The sequence below is a fragment of the Puma concolor genome, chromosome E3 (genome assembly GCF_028749965.1).
Source record: "Puma concolor isolate L17-30 chromosome E3, mPumCon1.1.hap2, whole genome shotgun sequence".
NCBI lineage: Eukaryota > Metazoa > Chordata > Mammalia > Carnivora > Felidae > Puma > Puma concolor.
In genome coordinates, this window is record NC_141682.1 from 24,950,732 (window position 1) to 24,967,342 (window position 16,611).

A 16,611-nucleotide genomic window follows, 5' to 3' on the forward strand; every position below is an offset into this window, starting at 1 on the left:
TTTTTAAACGGACTCTTTCTTTTAAACTTAAATGCATTTCAAAAAAGGAAACATCACATCTCTCCCAAACTCACTCAATAGAATGATGTATCCATTCTATTTTAATAACAGACACTATAAAATAAAATGTGACTATTAAAATGTTTACATGGGTCAACTCCTTTTGGGAAACACTGTTGTGCACTAAATGGTCTGATAAGGAAAACTCAAAACCTCATCTGTGTCCCAAGATTTCCTGGGTCTCACAGGCCTTACTTTGTGATGCTCTTAGATCACCAACTTTGTTTTTTTGGAAATGTATCTATTTCTGTTTTTTGTCTCCCGCCCCCTCTCCCAGACTGTGAATTCCTTCAGGGCAGGGCTAGTCCTTTGTCTCTGAACCCAGTGTCCACTGATGCAGAGTAATTATTCATGGGTGTTTATCAGGCCAAATAAATTGAACCTCCTCAGTACCCCTCATTTCTTAGTACCTATAAAAGTACAAGCTATAAGGCTCTTCACTTGAACTTTGGAGAAAGGAAGTGAGAAAACCAAGGTCTCCAAGCTCCTGGAGGGGTTGCGAAGGGAGAAGGTGGAAGGAAGACATAAAGAAGGGCCAAGGGTCTAAGTCAGGCTCAGTTGGATTCAACTCAACAAATGTCAACTGGCCCTGGACTTCCCCTACTCCCGGGGTGCCAAGAATGCCTCACCAGGCGGTCCTTCTTGTCTTCCAAGAGGCATTTCATGGCGGTGCGGAACTGCTGAGCATCTGTTTCCTTCAGGTCCTCCAGCAGCTTCTGGGGCTGGTACAGACGCTGCTCCAGGTGGTTTTCCATGGCTGCCTTGATAGGGAGTGTTGAGAGATACAGTGAGGATGGGACCGGAGCATCTGATCAGCACCACGGCCAGCAGCCCAGCCAGGCCACCTACTTCCCTGCAGAGACCACAAGCTGGCAGCTTGCAGCCATGTTTGGTTTGGCTGGCTCCAAAATTTTTCATTAGCTGCCAACATTTTGAAGTCCAGGGATTCCCCACAAAAATCCAGACTTCCAACTTCTCTTGGAAAACACAAAGATTTGGCAACGCTAGGCATGCATCCTCTTCCTGGTGATAATCAGCAAGCCAAGGGCCAGCTGCTCCCTGTAATTACACTCCTGCTCACCACCCACCCAGCCAGCCGATCTCCCCATGCCCTGCCAGGTTCCTATAGGTGCTTGAGGTTTCAAGTCCAGAGCCGCTGGCCTCTGTCCAGGAAGTTTACCACCCCCAGACTGGCACTGCTCAAACCCTCTCCCACGCTGCAAGCTATCAGAGAAAAAGCAAAATTCAGGCAGCATGTAAAAACTCCCCCTTGGTATCCTTTCTAAAGTGAGAAGCAGAGGTCTGCAGCCTTTCCTAAAAGAGATTACTCTGCTGTCTGGGGAATTATTTTCTAAATCTCTCTTAAACAAAGGTGCTCTACAAGGGCAGCATACTGTGATGTCATGGGCAAAAGGTGGGCTCTAAAACCAGACAACCCATGTGCACATCCCCACTTTGCCACCAACCAGTTGTGTGGCCTTGGACAAGTTACTTACCTAGCATTGGTAGATAAAATACAGAATGCCCAGTTAAATTTGAATTGGAGTTAAATAGTGAATAATTTTTGAGCCCAAGTATGTCCCAAATATTGCATGGGACAGACATATACTAAAAAAAAAAAAATTCATTGTTCATCTGCAAATCAAATTTAATGGGAAATACCATATTTTTTAAAAGTAATCTCTACACCCAACATGGGAATTATACTCACAACCCCGAACTCAAGAGTTGCATGTACCACCGACTGAGCCAGCCAGGCACTCCAGGAACACTGTATTTTTATTTGCTAAATGAGCAACAGTACTTTGGGACCTCAATTTTGTCAGCTGAAAAACAGAGACAATAGAGACTTACTATGTAGGTTTGTTATGAGGATTAAATTAGTGTGTGTAAAGCAGTTTCAATATTGGCTAGCACACAGTAAGTGGTCAATTTGTGCCACCCATCATTCCCTATCCTGAATGAGTTGAATAATTATTTACTCTGTGACTGTCCCTCTAGAATGAAAGGCCCATGTCGGTAGTAATGTGACTGCCTTGTTCTCCTGCGTCTCCAATGTCTAGAACTATGCCTGGAAGAGAATAGAGGCTAGATAAGTAGATGTTGAATGAATAAATAAATTTATACATAGCAAGAGAGACAATTTTAATCAGGTTAAAATATACACATCTTGGGGCATCTGGGTGGCTCAGCTTGTTGAGCATCCAAACTCTTGATTTCGGCTCAGGTCATGATCTCACGGTTCTTGCGTTCAAGCCCTGAATCAGGCTCTGCGCAGGCAGTGTGGAGCCTGCGTAGGATTCTCTTTCTTGCTCTCTGCCCCTCTCCTGCATGTGTGTGCACACTCTCTCAACATAAATAAACTGTACATATATATATGTATATATAACTGTATATGTGTATATATATATATAACTGTATGTATATATAACTGTATATATACATGTGTATGTACACACACACACACACACACACACACACACACACACACACACATCTCATGAGAAAACTTACTACTAGCCAGAAAAGGGGCAGGCATTAATTCCCTTCAGGTTGCCACAGACTGATGAACAGAATAAAACAAATGCCATGAAGTCAACAGCCACCTCCAGCTAATGGGTGTCCTGGTAACTAGTTAGCAACCAGCTCTCTGAATGTAGTTCTCATTGTGAATGTTGGTTGATATTTTCATTTCATTATAAAGTAAATAAGGTGTACCTGGGTGGCTCAGTTGGGTAAGCGTCTGACTTCAGCTCAGGTCATGATCTCACGGTTCGTGAGTCTGAGCCCCGCATCGGGCTCTGTGCTGACAGCTTAGAGCCTGGAGCCTGCTTCTGATTCTGTGTCTCCCTCTCTCTCTGCCCCTCCCCAACTTGTGCTCTGTCTCTGTCTCTCTCTCTCTCTCTCTCTCTCTCTCTCTCAAAAATAAACATTAAAAAAATTAAATAAATAAAAAGTGAAACAATAAAGACATCAGGACTTCATTCATCAATGACCAACTTCTTTCCTAAATCAAATAGTTTTTGAATACCAAAAGAATATTTTCTCAATTTTCTGTGCTATTCACAGTATAATGGCAAAGATATGACATACCACACTGGGCTGATGCTCATGCTGATGAGGTATGCTGTCCAGTTTGCCACAGTCCCCACCATGCCCTACTGCTCTACAAATATCATTACCATCTATTAACATACCTGTGCTACTGTTTCTCTTACAATAGAGTTAAAAGGGAAGAAAAACATTTCTTGGACCCACGATCAAGAGACTGATAATTATGCCCAAAGATCCAGTCTCCTGTAATTCCATTTAGCAACAGAATCCCACAAGTTTTAGCTGACTACATGGCTTCTCAGAAAGGCCTCTCTTCTTACTTCTCTGCAGTAACGCATGACTGTGGACTGTGAGCCCTACAGAATGGGAGCAGCACAAAGTGTGCAACTTGCAGCTCATGTCCTTGAAAGAGAAGATGCTTGCCCTTCACTTCCTCTTTCCCACCACCCCACCTCCTAGGTCGGAGAATGGATGTGATGTTTCAGTCACGTGGGCAACAACTCCCTAGAGGATGACAAAGCAACAAGACAGAAGGAACCTGGGCCCCTGGATGGTCTTCTGAAATAGAGCTTCCTCTCCTCTCTGGATCTCCCACCTAGCTCTGAATTATAACACGAGATAGAAAGAAACTAAATTGGGGGTGCCTGACTGGCTCCGTAGAGCATGCAACTCCTGAGTTCAGGGTCATGAGTTCAAGTCCCGTGTTGCATGTAGAGATTACTTTTATAAGTACCGCATGCTAACTGATTGCGCTACCAGAGTGCTGCGATTACTTTTAAAAAATTAAATAAAAAAAAGAAACAAACAAAACTGTTCACGCTGCTAGAATCTGGGATCTCTTTGTTACAGTAGGTCCGCCCTACACCCTAATACGCCAAGTCTCCATCAAAGGTGGAAGGGTGGAAAAACACAAAAGTTTCAAAACAACTGGACAGAACATGTTTCTTTGCAGAAGTGAAGACTATCTCCATACCTGGCCCACTTCTCCATCTTACCAGGCCCTTGAGTTTACAACTCCTGACTGAGCACTGAGAGGTGAATATATGATAGGGATGAGTCTCAGGTACGCACCTGCAGGCTGGGGATGGTGAAGGCAACGTTCCGTGAATTCAGATACTCCAGGACTCTGTGGGACAGGTCTGCTGTCCACCCATGGGAGCTTCATTTGAAGACAGGCAGGAGAAGGTCACAATGATAGGTTCCCCTGATGAGCAGTTTCCCTACTTGCCAAGAGGCCAGGGGACCAGAGTTAAGAGAGGATGTGGGGAATGGGCCAGGAATGCTAGGAACTTTGTGTTTGGAGGAGGTAGGAGATTTGTTAACCTGGCACACTGGTGGGGGAGTTTCCAATTCTAAGAATCCTCCTGGATCCCATTCTCTCAAAGACAATTATCAATTTCTGAGCTAAGTGCAATATTCTAATTCCCATAACATTCCACGTGTGTTATCTACACTCCAAACAGACTCACTTGGAAAGATGTCCTTACTATATAAAACTTAAAGAGCAGAAACAGTGTATACCATGAGAGGTTGGAATAGCACAATTTAAGAGTGTGAGCTCAAAACTGGGACTTGAATCCTGGCTCTGTCACTTAATTGTGTGGTCTTAGGCAGTTTACTGAATTTTCCTTTGCCTCAGTTTCCCTTTCTATGCAATATAGATAAAAATAGTGAGGATTCTACTTGTTCACACATCTTAAGTGCTTAAAACAGTGCCCAACACATAGAAAATGCATAATTTTGTTCATAACATCCAAAAACTGGAAATGACTCAAATGTCCAACAAGTAAAAGGTTACACAAATGTTTTAACATTTGTTAAATGTTATGGTACATCCAGGGGCACCTGTGTGGCTTAGTCAGTTGGGCATCCAACTTCAGCTCGGGTCATGATCTCACCGCTCGTGGGTTTGAGCCCCATGTTGGGCTCTGTGCTAACAGCTCAGAGCCTGGAGCCTCCTTCTAATTCTGTGTGTCTGTCTGTCTGTCTGTCTCTCTCTCTCTTCCTCTCCCTCTCCCCCTCTCTCACTCATGGTCTCTTTATCTCAAAAATAAATAAACGTTAAAAAAAATTTAGAAATGGTATGGTACATCCATTCAATGGAGTGTCACCCAACCATATAAAAGGAATGAGCTGGACTTCAGCTTCCGGCTGTAATGGAGTCATGGGCAGCACATAAATCCTTCTGCCTTAAACAATTGGTAAATTTTTGTTATTAAATAAGTAGATGAATGAATAAGTGAATACAAAGATAGATAGATAGATAGATAGATAGATAGATAGATAGATAGATTTTAGCCTGAAAGAATATATCCAAAACTATCAACTGAAGTTAAAGCTACATTAGGAAGAAGAGTGTTTATGGGCACTCCTCCTCTTTAATATAATTGAGTGCTCCTCTCATGGGCTCCCAAGCCCCATTTCTTCTCCTTCACAGTACTCATCATATTAGAATTATCTGCTAATATTTGTCTTTTCACAACACTCTCTAGTGCCCTGTCCCACAACCTCAGTATCTAACACCAGCCCACATGCAGTATAAAACATGACAGGGCAACGCATCCTGGAGCCCCACTGCTGGATGTACAACTCAGCTCCACCACACTGCCCAGCTACGTGACCTTGATTCACCCTTCCTGTGCCTCCCTTTCACTGCTCTGTTCAATGAGAAACAACAGGACCCTCCCTGGGGGTGCTTGTGAGGATTGGACATGTTTCTATGCACAAAGCACTAAGAATGTTGTTGCCACATAGTAAACCCTCAATAAAGGTTAGCACTTGTGCCAGAGCAGAGAGGAATAAAAGTTTGTGAAGCAAACATATCTACTTTCAAACACCTGTGCACTGGTTGCTATGTTTTTTGTAATAAGTATGTAGGTATTACTTTTTACAATTAACAGACTTCCATTTAAGAATTTTTATAAAGTATCTATTCCATCCCTTCCCCTCCCCTCTAGGGTGGGTTACCTTTGAAACTGTATGAGATCCAGTAAGGCTACATGGGAATAAAATGAAAAGACAACTTTAAAAGAATCATTCCAGAGAGATCACAGGCACATTCTGTCTGAAATTTCTAGAAGCAGCAAAGTGGGGACAGATTAGGGACATTACCATTCAGATAGCTTCCATCTATTATTTCTTCCTAAAAGGCAAAGAAATAATGTCAAGTAAAACACCCAAAGTTGGCAGTTCCAGTAAAGGAGAGTTTGATTCAAAGAAAACGGGATACTCACCGCCATTTTTTGCAACAGGGGATACAAATCTGTAAGAAAGCCATTGGAGGTATAACTAGAACTGAATGGTATAATCTTCAGAAATATAAACATGGGTTAGGAAAAGAGCCCCCCTCCCCAAAAAAAAAGAGCCACTCATGAGGGAAAATTTTAGTGAATTTTAATTTTACCTGTGCCAATATATGCCCAGTGTGAGAAAACTCTGGTTTGATAAACCCTTTTAGGGGAGCCTGGGTGGCTCAGTCAGTTAAGCATCGGACTCTTGACTTCAGCTTAGGTCATGATCTCATGGTTCATGAGTTCGCGCCCTGAGTCGGGCTCTGAGCTATTAGTGCAGAGCCTGCTTGGGATTCTGTCTCCCTCTTTCCCTGACCCTTCCCTGCTTGCTTGCTCTCTCTCTCTCTCTCTCTCTCTCTCTCTCAAAATAAAGTATAAACTTTAAAAAAAGAAAAACCCTTTTAGAATAATCCTGAAAATCCTACATATATATGTGGATGGACACACACTCACACATATGCACACTTCCCAAAACACTTCACAGTATCATGTACCTACGTTGATCTACCCCCACTACATTCCCTAAAATGTGTGGAAACTATGACAGATTGTTCCTCCCTCAGGACTTACCCTGCCTGGAATCTGGAACTCTATGACTTGCCATTCCATGGCTCAGAAAAAGGAACAGGAAAAGAATGTATGTCCTAGGTTCCCGGGACATCCTCCTGTAGTTAATGCAAGCACAGAGGTAATTCAGGTTTGTATTTTTTAAATATAATTAAGAATGTTCAGAAGACAAAAGGGAAAAACAAATAGATCCAGAATCTCTTGAGGTTCTTTTTTTTTTTTTTTAATTTTTTTTTTTTTCAAAGTTTATTTATTTTTGGGACAGAGAGAGACAGAGCATGAACGGGGGAGGGGCAGAGAGAGGGAGACACAGAATCGGAAACAGGCTCCAGGCTCTGAGCCATCAGCCCAGAGCCTGACGCGGGGCTCGAACTCACGGAGCGCGAGATCGTGACCTGGTTGAAGTCGGACGCTTAACCGACTGCGCCACCCAGGCGCCCCTCTTGAGGTTCTTTTTAACAAATTTTAGTCGGGGGCCGCCTGGGTGGCTCAGTAGGTTGAGTGTGCGACTTCAGCTCAGGTCATGATCTCAAAGCTTGTGAGTTCAGTTCGTGAGTTCAAGCCCCCCATCAGGCTCTCTGCTGTCAGTGCAGAGCCCACTTTGGATCCTCTATCCCCCTCTCTCTCCGTCCCTCCCCACTCTCAAAAAAACATTAAAATAATAGTAGTAATATTAATTAATTAACTAATTTTAGGGGTGCCTGAGTGGCTCAGTCAGTTGGGCATCTGACTCTTGATTTTGGCTCAGGTCAGGATCTTGTACTTCATGGGTTTGAGCCCAGCGTAGACTCCACGTTGGCAGCAAGGAGCCTGCTTGGGATTCTCTCCCTCTCTTTCTCTCTCTCTGCCCCTCCCTCACTCACACTCTCTCAAAATAAACAAATAAACTAAAATAAATAAAAATAAAATTTAAATTCCATGTACCTTGTTCCATCTAAACCCCTATGCTCGTTGAAGACATGATCATCTCTCTCCTTGATGACAACAGTGGCCTGTTTATATTCTTATACCTGCTCCTTTCTCCTCAATCCAGCAGAGGAGTGGGCTCTGTTATATCTGACAAGGGGTTTATATCTAGACTATAAAGAAGAACTCTTACAATTCAGTAACTAGAAGATAAGCCAGAGGGAAGAAAAGATACAAACCTAAACTTCATTTTAAACAACAACAACAACAAAAGGCCAGTAAACTCATAAAAGATGATCAGCATCATTAGTTATCAGGAATATGTAAATTACATTCACAATTAGATACCACTACATAGGGGCGCCTGGCTGGATCAGTCAATAGAGCATGAGACTCCTGATCTCGGGGTTGTGAGTTCAAGCCCCATACTGGATGTAGAGATTGCTTAAAAACAAAATCTTAGGGGCTCCTAGGTGGCTCAGTTAGTTAAGCGACTGACTTCAACCTGGGTCACGAACTCTCGGTTCGTGAGTTTGAGCCCCGTGCCTGGCTCCGTGTTGACAGCCCAGAGCCTGGAGCCTGCCTCAGATTCTGTGTCTCCCTCTCTCTCTGCCCCTCCCCTGCTTGAACTCTGTCTCCCTCTCTCTCTCTCTCTCAAAAATAAACATTAAAAAAATAAAATATCTCTTTAAAGATACCACTCCATACACTAGAATGGCTAAAAGTTTAAAAGACTGACAATACCAAGGGTCGATGATGATGGAGCAACCAGAACTCATGCACTGCTAATACAGCCACTTTGGAAAATTGTTCAGCAGTGTCTTATAAAGTTAAACATGCAATACTCTGATCCAGGAATTCCACTGCTAGGTATCTACCCAAGAGAAATTAAAACTTATGTCTACACAAATACTTGTACAGTTTCATTCATAATAGCCAAAAACTGGAAGCAACCCAAATGTCCAAGCACAGGTGAAACTTTCAACAAATACCATTCAGTGGAAAATCACTCACCAATAAGTAGGAAGTTGGGACTTTTGCTTCCAGGTGGAAGTAATTGGCAGTAGCTAAACCCTCCTGCCTTAAATAATTCGAAAACCAATCAAAATAATGAAGCAAAGGTTTTCAGACATTGCCCAACAACAAGGCTGAGATCCTAAGAGAAGGGAAACTGAGATTATAAAAAAAAAAATCAGTCTCTGCCCTGTGTTCCTGGCACAGAGCTCCTAAAACCTTGGTAAATTCCTAAGTGGAAAAAGTAATAGTAGCATCTTTTGTTCCATTGAGGCACCTTTGGGTGGGCTCCTGGTTGGCTCCTGGCCAGGAACTGGTCACCAGAAAAAAAAACCAAGCCATGATTAGAAGCTTGGAATTTTCTAGCCCCACCCCCATCCTCCAGAGAAGAGAGAAGGGCTGAAAAGGGACTTAATAATTGATGGTGCCTATGTGAGGAAGCCTCCATAAGATCTCAACAGTAGAGGGTCTGGAAGCTTTGAGGTTGATGAACACATCCACACCAGGAGGGTGACACATCCCAACTCCACAGGGACAGAAGCTCTTGCTCTTGGGACCCTCCCAGACCTTGTCCTACGTATCTCTTCATCTAGCTGTTTATGTGCATCCTTTGTCTGATCTTTCCATAAACTGGTGAAAGTCAGTGTTTCCCTGAGTTCTGTGAGCTGCTCTAGCAAATTGACCAAACCCGAGGAAGCAGCTGTGGGAACCTCCAATTTGTAGCTGTTCGAACAGGCTTAGTTAGGTTGGGACAGGACGCCTGGAGGCCAGCAACAAGGAAGTCCTGGCCAGCCATGGGGAAGGTCAGAGCCCCGTCCAGGCAGCACTCCACAAGAAACCGGATCCAACCAGACAGGCCCAAGATGGCAGAAGCCATGACAGGAAACCCCTGGCCAAATTAGGAAGAAAAAGCGGGAAACCCTGCTTCCCACCCCAAGAAATGAATATGTCCCCTCCCCCACCACAAATTAGCAACTGCCAATTGAAGATAGAAACCCAACCCGCCAGCCGTACTGCTCTCTGAGCTTCCCAGCTCTCATTTCTCACGAGTGTGCTTTCGCCTTAATAAACTTTCCCGCTTGTGTTGCTCATCTGCCGTGCTGCGTGTCTGTCCCTGAATTCATTCTCATGACAAGAACAAGAACCTCTTTTTTTCTAAGCTTATTTGTTCATTTCGAGAGAGCGCGTGCATGCAAAAGTGGGGGAGGGACAGAGAGAGAGAGAATCCCAAGCAGGCTCTGAGCTGTTAGAATGAAGCCCTACCTGGGGCTCCATCTCAGGAACAATGAGATCACGACCTGAGCCAAAATCAAGGGTCGGATGCTTAACCAACGGAGCCACCCAGGTGTCCCGACAAGACTAGACCCAGGTCTGGCTGGGCTGACATCCCAGGGGCCCGGGGTCTCCCCAGTTCACCTGGCAATGTAGCCACATCACACAGAAGTTGTAGGTAACCTGGAGACCTACTACGTGCAGCTGGTATTGAAGTGGAACAGGAGGGGACCAGTCTTTTGGGACTGAGCCTTTAACCTGTGGGATAGGACTGTACCTCCAGGTGGATGGTGTCAGAACGGAGTTAAACTGCAGGACACCCAGCTGGCATTACGGAATCGCGTGGTGTAAGGAAAACATCCGCATCTTTCGTGACCAGAAGCGTCAGAAGTGTTCGTGTCTCGTGCTTTGTGCGGGTGGTAAAGGAGACACTGGGTTTCGAAGACTCACAAGAAAAAGAACAAAAAAGGAGGTGGAGAACTGGGTTTCCCTACTCAGGAGTGAAAACTGAGGTTCCCCCTTATACAAACACAAACATGCTGGGCCCTCGAAGTGCTGCAGGCAGCTGCCTGGAGTCGGCTTCCTTGAAATGGCTCCTAGTGCAGGAAAGGGGGCCACAGAGGACACTCCAAGGAGCGGGCAGGGGATGCGGGGCCTCCGATTACCTGGCACCAGCTCACAGGTCCACCGACAGTCATGTCATCTCTCAAATGATCCTCTCCAACAAGGGGTCACCAAACCACACCCCAATTCAAACAAGCTGCCTGGTTTTGCGTGGCTCACAAGCTAAAAGTGGCTTTTATATATATTTTTTAAATATTTATTTTTGAGACACAGAGAGAGAGCAAGAGGGGGAGAGGCAGAGGGGGGGTGGGCAGAGGATGTGAAGCAGGCTCTATGCGGACAGCAGAGAGCCCCTATGTGGGCCTCGAACTCACAAACTGTGAGATCATGACCGAAGCTGAAGTTGGACACAACCTCCTGAGCCACCCAAGCGCCCCTGGTGTTTGTATCTTTAAATAGTGTTTAAAAAAAACAAAAGAGGGGCGCCTGGGTGGCTCAGTCAATTAAGCAATTGACTTCGGTTCAGGTCATGATCTCATGGTTTGTGGGTTCGAGCCCCACATCAGGCTCTACGCTGACAGCTGGGAGCCTGGAGCCTCCTTCGGATTCTGTGTCTCCCTCTCTCTCTGCCCCTCCCCCACTTGTGCTCACTCTCTCTCTCTCTCTCTCTCAAAAATAAATAAAATGTAAAACAAAAATTAAAAAAAAAAACAAAAGAGCAGTATTTCTTGACCCACGACAATTTCACGTGTGAAATTGAAATGCTAGCGTCCATAAGTAAAGTTTTATTGGAACAGGGCCATGCCCGTTCATTTCTGTATTGTCTACGGCCACTTGCACACTGCCACAGAGACTGTGCGATCTACAAAGCCGAAAATATTTATTCTCTGTTCCTATGCTGAAAAGTCTGCCAAGCCCGCGTTCAGAGCTACACACTTACATATTTACAGAAGAAATGTGGTGTTGGAGATGGCTTTAAAATAATAGGGGAGGAAGTAGGTGGGAGGTGGTTATGGGTTGCCAACTGAAGCTGAGTGATGAGTACATGAGGTTCGTTAAATTCTTATGTCTCCTTTTGTAGGTGTTTGAAATTTTCCATGTAAATGATTTTTTTTAATTTTTTTTTTAACCTTTATTTACTTTTTTGAGACCGAGAGAGACAGAGCATGAAGCGGGGAGGGTCAGAGAGAGAGGGAGACACAGAATCCAAAACAGGCTCCAGGCTCTGAGCTGTCAGCACAGAGCCCGACGCAGGGCTCGAACTCACAGACTGTGAGATCACGACCTGAGCCGAAGTTGGACGCTCAACCGACTGAGCCACCCAGGCGCCCCCCGTGTAAATGATTTTTAAAAGAGAAAGCAACAGAGGAGACTGTGTGATGTTAGTGAAAGAAGGTGGAGAGCAGGGCGCCTAGGTGGCTCAGTCACTTAAGCCTCTGACTCTTGGTTTCAGCTCAGGGCATGGTTTGTGAGTTCCAGCCCCACATCAGGCTCTACTCTGATCCATGTGGAGCCTGCTTGGGATTCTCACTCTTCCCGTCCCTCTGGAGCTCTCTGTCTCTCTTAAATAAATAATTAAAAAAAAAAAAAAAAGAGGGTGGACAGATGAGGGGGAAAGGGGAAGGAAGCTGATAGGATGGGCTGATAGGGTGGGCACCACCAGCAAAACAGGAGGGTCTTTCAGGTCAAGTGGAAGGAGGAGGGGGAACCACTCAAAATTTATAGGTCACATCAGATAAAAACTGGGAACTGTGTTTTGCTTCATCTCACTCTCAGGCAACGCACACCCCAATTACAGGACACCATCCTCTTGGGGGTACTAACAGGAACTTGAAGGGAACCCCCATAATGCACACGCACGGATTCTTAAGATTATTTTATAGGCCCCCCAGCATTCTTTCATACAGATTTCCCTGGTATTATCTAGCTTTCTTGAGCAAACAGATTCTTTAACCCCCAAGGGCACTTCCACAACCAGCTCTGAAAACAATTATGCTCATTTTACCGCCCAGGGCAAAAACAAACTGAAACTTTTGAAACCTACAAACACCAGAAGGTGCAAACTGCCAACAGGTTTGGAGGGAAGAGGATCGCAAAGCACTTTGTAGACCTGTTCTGCCCCACCAATCCCACCCCCAAGGCTGGTACATTCAACTCTCATAATAACTCTTTCTGGGTTTGGGTCTTTTGGGCTTTGGGGAAACTTTGGCCCTTTTTTCTCCCTTCCCTTTTGGTCAGCTGCCCTGGGGCATTGGCCTCATTCACAATTCTCCAGTTTCCCAGACAATGAGCCTTCTTGTGCTTATTGCCAGCATCTCCCTATTAACTCTACGGAGAGGTATATGATTACTGAAACAGATGCCCTGCTTTCTGCTGCACATAATGTCTTCGTTCCAAGGAAACCCCAGAGCATCACCAGTACGGGATTTGGTTTTAATTAAAAGCTCTTTGGGCCATTCTCTTTCAGGAGGCTGGCCAAAAGGATTGAATGGAGTGTGCAGAGCAATAATGATTTGGGAGTTGATTGCTTTCTCCAAGGGCCCCTCCCCTTCCCCACCCACCCCCACCCCGTCCCACCACTGCCCAGCCACCTGCAGACTGGTGGAAATCAGGCAGGCTAGGGCCGCCTTGGTGGAACCTATGAAAAACAGCAACAACAACCACAAACCAGAAAGGAACACAGTTTCCCCAGAAACCACGAGGGAGAATTTAGATGAACAGGGAGACCGACCATCCTAGTTTCCCTGGACTGAGGGGTTTCCTGGGACACACAGTTCAGCTTTAAAACAGGAAAAGTTGTGGGGCGCCTGGGTGGCTCAGTCGGTTGAACATCCAACTTTGGCTCAGGTCATGATCCTGTGGTTCTGAGTTCAAGCCCCAGATCGTGCTTTCTGGGGTCAGCCTGTTAGCACAGAGCCTCCTTGGGATCCTCTGTCCCCTTCTCTCTGCTCCTCCCCTGCTTGCACTCCCCCCCACCCCAAAAAAGATAAATAATAAAAAAAAACAGGATAAGTAGCAGGCAAAGCAGGATAAGCTGGTCACCCTACAGATGAGAAACATTTCATCCTCTATGAAACTTGCTGAAATGCTGGGAATTTCCCCCAATTTTGGCACATCCCATCCCAAACACAAACTAACAATTCACAATTATATGGAGTTTTACTGTCTGCAAAGCAGCCCGATGTAAGGTCTGCATCATGGGTGCATATATATGGGCCATACAGATACTAACTTGGAGATTTTCCAGCGAAAAAAAAAAATCACGGTACAATTTTCATTGCTATTAATGCAAAGTGGGCGGACTTGTCTGGCTTGTAGAATAACAGGCTGATTGAACTGGATTTGGTGTTAGAATGGCCAGGCTCACAGCAGGCACACAAGTCAAAAGACTGCTTACTTTCTGGACTAGAGGCATGGAGGCCTGAGCTCTTGCCCCAGCTCTGCCTTTGAGGGGAAGACTCTGGACAGACCTTCCCCTTCCTCTTTTAGTCTCAGGGGGACAAAATGGAAGGTTTGGGATTCTGAGATAAAAGGAGAGGAAGAAAAGTCTCACTGAGCACCTACCATGTGCCAGCATCACGCCAGACCCTCCCCTCCACTTACTCTCTCCAACACACCGAAGGTTTACTTTCCTGGGTTTCACAAATGAGTTCATGGAAACACGAGGTCACACAACAAGCAGATAACAGAGAGGGAGTCCCAATGTGGGGCTGCCTGGCTAGTCATAATCCCAGCAACTACCGAATGAGAGAGAACTAAGTACGCGTCCCTCTAAATACCCGGTCTCACTGAATACTTGCAGAACCTTTGAGGCAAATATTACCATTATCTCTGCTTCTCAGAGAAGGAAACTGGTTACAAGAAGTCAAACCACCGGCCCAAGGTCACACAGCTACTGAGTGGAAGGGTGGGTGCCCAAACCCAGAGCCCAGATCCCAAGCACTGACCAGCTCTGCCCCCCAGCCTCTCTGCTCCGCACCTGGAACCTAAAACTCCAGGTGGCCAGTGCCATCTCAAGGATGGAGCTCCACTTTAATTTGAACCACCCAATTTGTGCTCTTGAACAAACTCCTTAACCTCTCTGGGCTTGCATTTCCTCCTCTATACAATGGGGATGGCGAAAGTACCTCCCTCAGGAAGGCTGTTGTTAGCATTTGCAAAGTTCATCAATTGATACCAAGCAGTGTCGGTGTAGGTGCTATTTGCTTTGGGTGCATTTTCCCATTTCTTGCTCACAACAGCCAAGAGGTAAAATATGGGAAATATGTAAAGAATTGCCTTGTATAGGATACAAGTGTGCTGTTTCGAAGAGACACATGCACCCCAATGTTTATAGCAGCACTATCAACAATACCCAAAGTATGGAAAGAGCCCAAATGTCCATCAATGGATGAATGGATAAAGAAGATGTATATATATACACACACACACACACAATGGAGTATTACTCAGCAATCCAAAAGAATGAAATCTTGCCATTTGCAACTACGTGGATGGAACTGGAGGGTATTATGCTAAGTGAAATTAGTCAGAGAAAGACAAATATCATATGACTTCACTCATATGAGGACTTTAAGAGACAAAACAGATGAACATAAGGGAAGGGAAACAAAAATAATATAAAAACAGGGAGAAGTACAAAACAGAAGAGACTCATAAGTATGGAGAACAAACTGAGGGTTGCTGGAGGGGTTGTGGGAGGGGGGATGGGCTAAATGGGTAAGGGGCACTAAGGAATCTACTCCTGAAATCATTGTTGCACTATATACTAATTTCGATGTCAATTTAAAAAAAGTAAAATTAAAAAAAAAAAAAAAAGAGTAGCCTTGTATAGAAAATAGGTAAAGAACTGAGCCAGCACTGGCACATATAAACACTCAGTGAATAATGGCTATTATTATTAGTGCTATTATTTTTGCAGCTGCTGTCATTATTACAAACGTTTCCATCATTGCTGTTCTTATTACTATTATTAAGTGGGTTTGAATCCCTTTCCTGGAAGTTTACACACACAGACACACACACACACACACCCCATCAAGAGCCCTTAAAGGCTCTGTGCCTGCCCTTGGCTCGCTCTCCTTTCTCGCGGCCCCCACGGCTGCAACCCACCCCAGCCCCAAGCACCCTTTTCTGCCCCTTCCCTGGGGAGGCCCCGTGGCGCGCCCCCGGCCCGCGCACGACCCCTGCGCCCCGGCCCGCCAAGCGCGCCTCACCTGCGGTGCCGGCTCCACCGCTGTGACTCGCGCGTGAGGGGCGAGGGGCGTGGCCACAGGGCTCACCAGGGGCGGGGGCGAGCGGTGGGGGCGGTGCCAATCTGCCGGGCTCGACCTCCACTCCCGCAGGGGAGAGTAGAAACGCCGCAGCCGCGGGGTCACAGCCGGAGTCTGGGGCTTTCTCTCCAGACTCCGGTGTGCCGCCTGAGGACGGGCGAAATGCACTCTGCCCCGCCCCTCTCTGAGATTGCAGCCAGGGAGGGAGGTTGAAAAGTTAAAGATAGAGCCACCAATTGCAAGGTAGGGACTTCATTCGGATCCAGATGCAAACAGACTGTTAACAAATTATAAGACTGTCGGAGCAACGTGATCACTGGATACGTAAAGGCTACGTTTTTTAGTTGTGAGCATTGTAATGTGGTTCTGTTAAAAGTCCTTATGTTTTGGGGGCGCCTGGGTGGCTCAGTCAGTTAAGCATCTGACTTTGGCTCAGGGCATGATCTCCTGGTTAGTGGGTTCAAGCCCCATGTGGGGACTTGTGTGGATGGCTCAGAGCCTGGAGCAGGCTCGGATTTGGTGTCTCCCTCTCTCTTTGCCCCTCCCCTGCTCACACACAATCTGTCTCTCTCACTCTCTCAAAAATAAATAAACATTAAAAAAATTTTTTT

The 16,611-nt window shown here is 45.5% G+C and overlaps 1 protein-coding gene across 3 annotated transcripts in view; it reads right to left on the reverse strand.

Moving 5' to 3' along the window:
- OTOA (otoancorin) overlaps positions 1–16,124 on the reverse strand; it is a 74,891-nt gene extending 58,767 nt beyond the window's left edge. Inside the window, exons 1-7 of one of the 3 annotated variants that reach the window (XM_086692780.1) lie at positions 15,944–16,124; positions 6,975–7,069; positions 6,348–6,376; positions 6,226–6,256; positions 6,082–6,109; positions 4,186–4,273; positions 690–821 (exon numbers count right to left, since the gene is read on the reverse strand). In XM_086692780.1, the coding sequence (XP_086548906.1) occupies positions 690–821; positions 4,186–4,273; positions 6,082–6,109; positions 6,226–6,256; positions 6,348–6,376; positions 6,975–7,065 (399 nt within the window). In that variant the 5' untranslated portion in view covers positions 7,066–7,069; positions 15,944–16,124. Of the gene's footprint in view, positions 1–689; positions 822–4,185; positions 6,035–6,081; positions 6,110–6,225; positions 6,257–6,347; positions 6,377–6,974; positions 7,070–15,943 lie in introns of those variants that run through there. The other 2 variants (XM_086692782.1, XM_086692781.1) reach the window with 2 other exon arrangements.
- Positions 16,125–16,611: the final 487 nt, after the last annotated feature.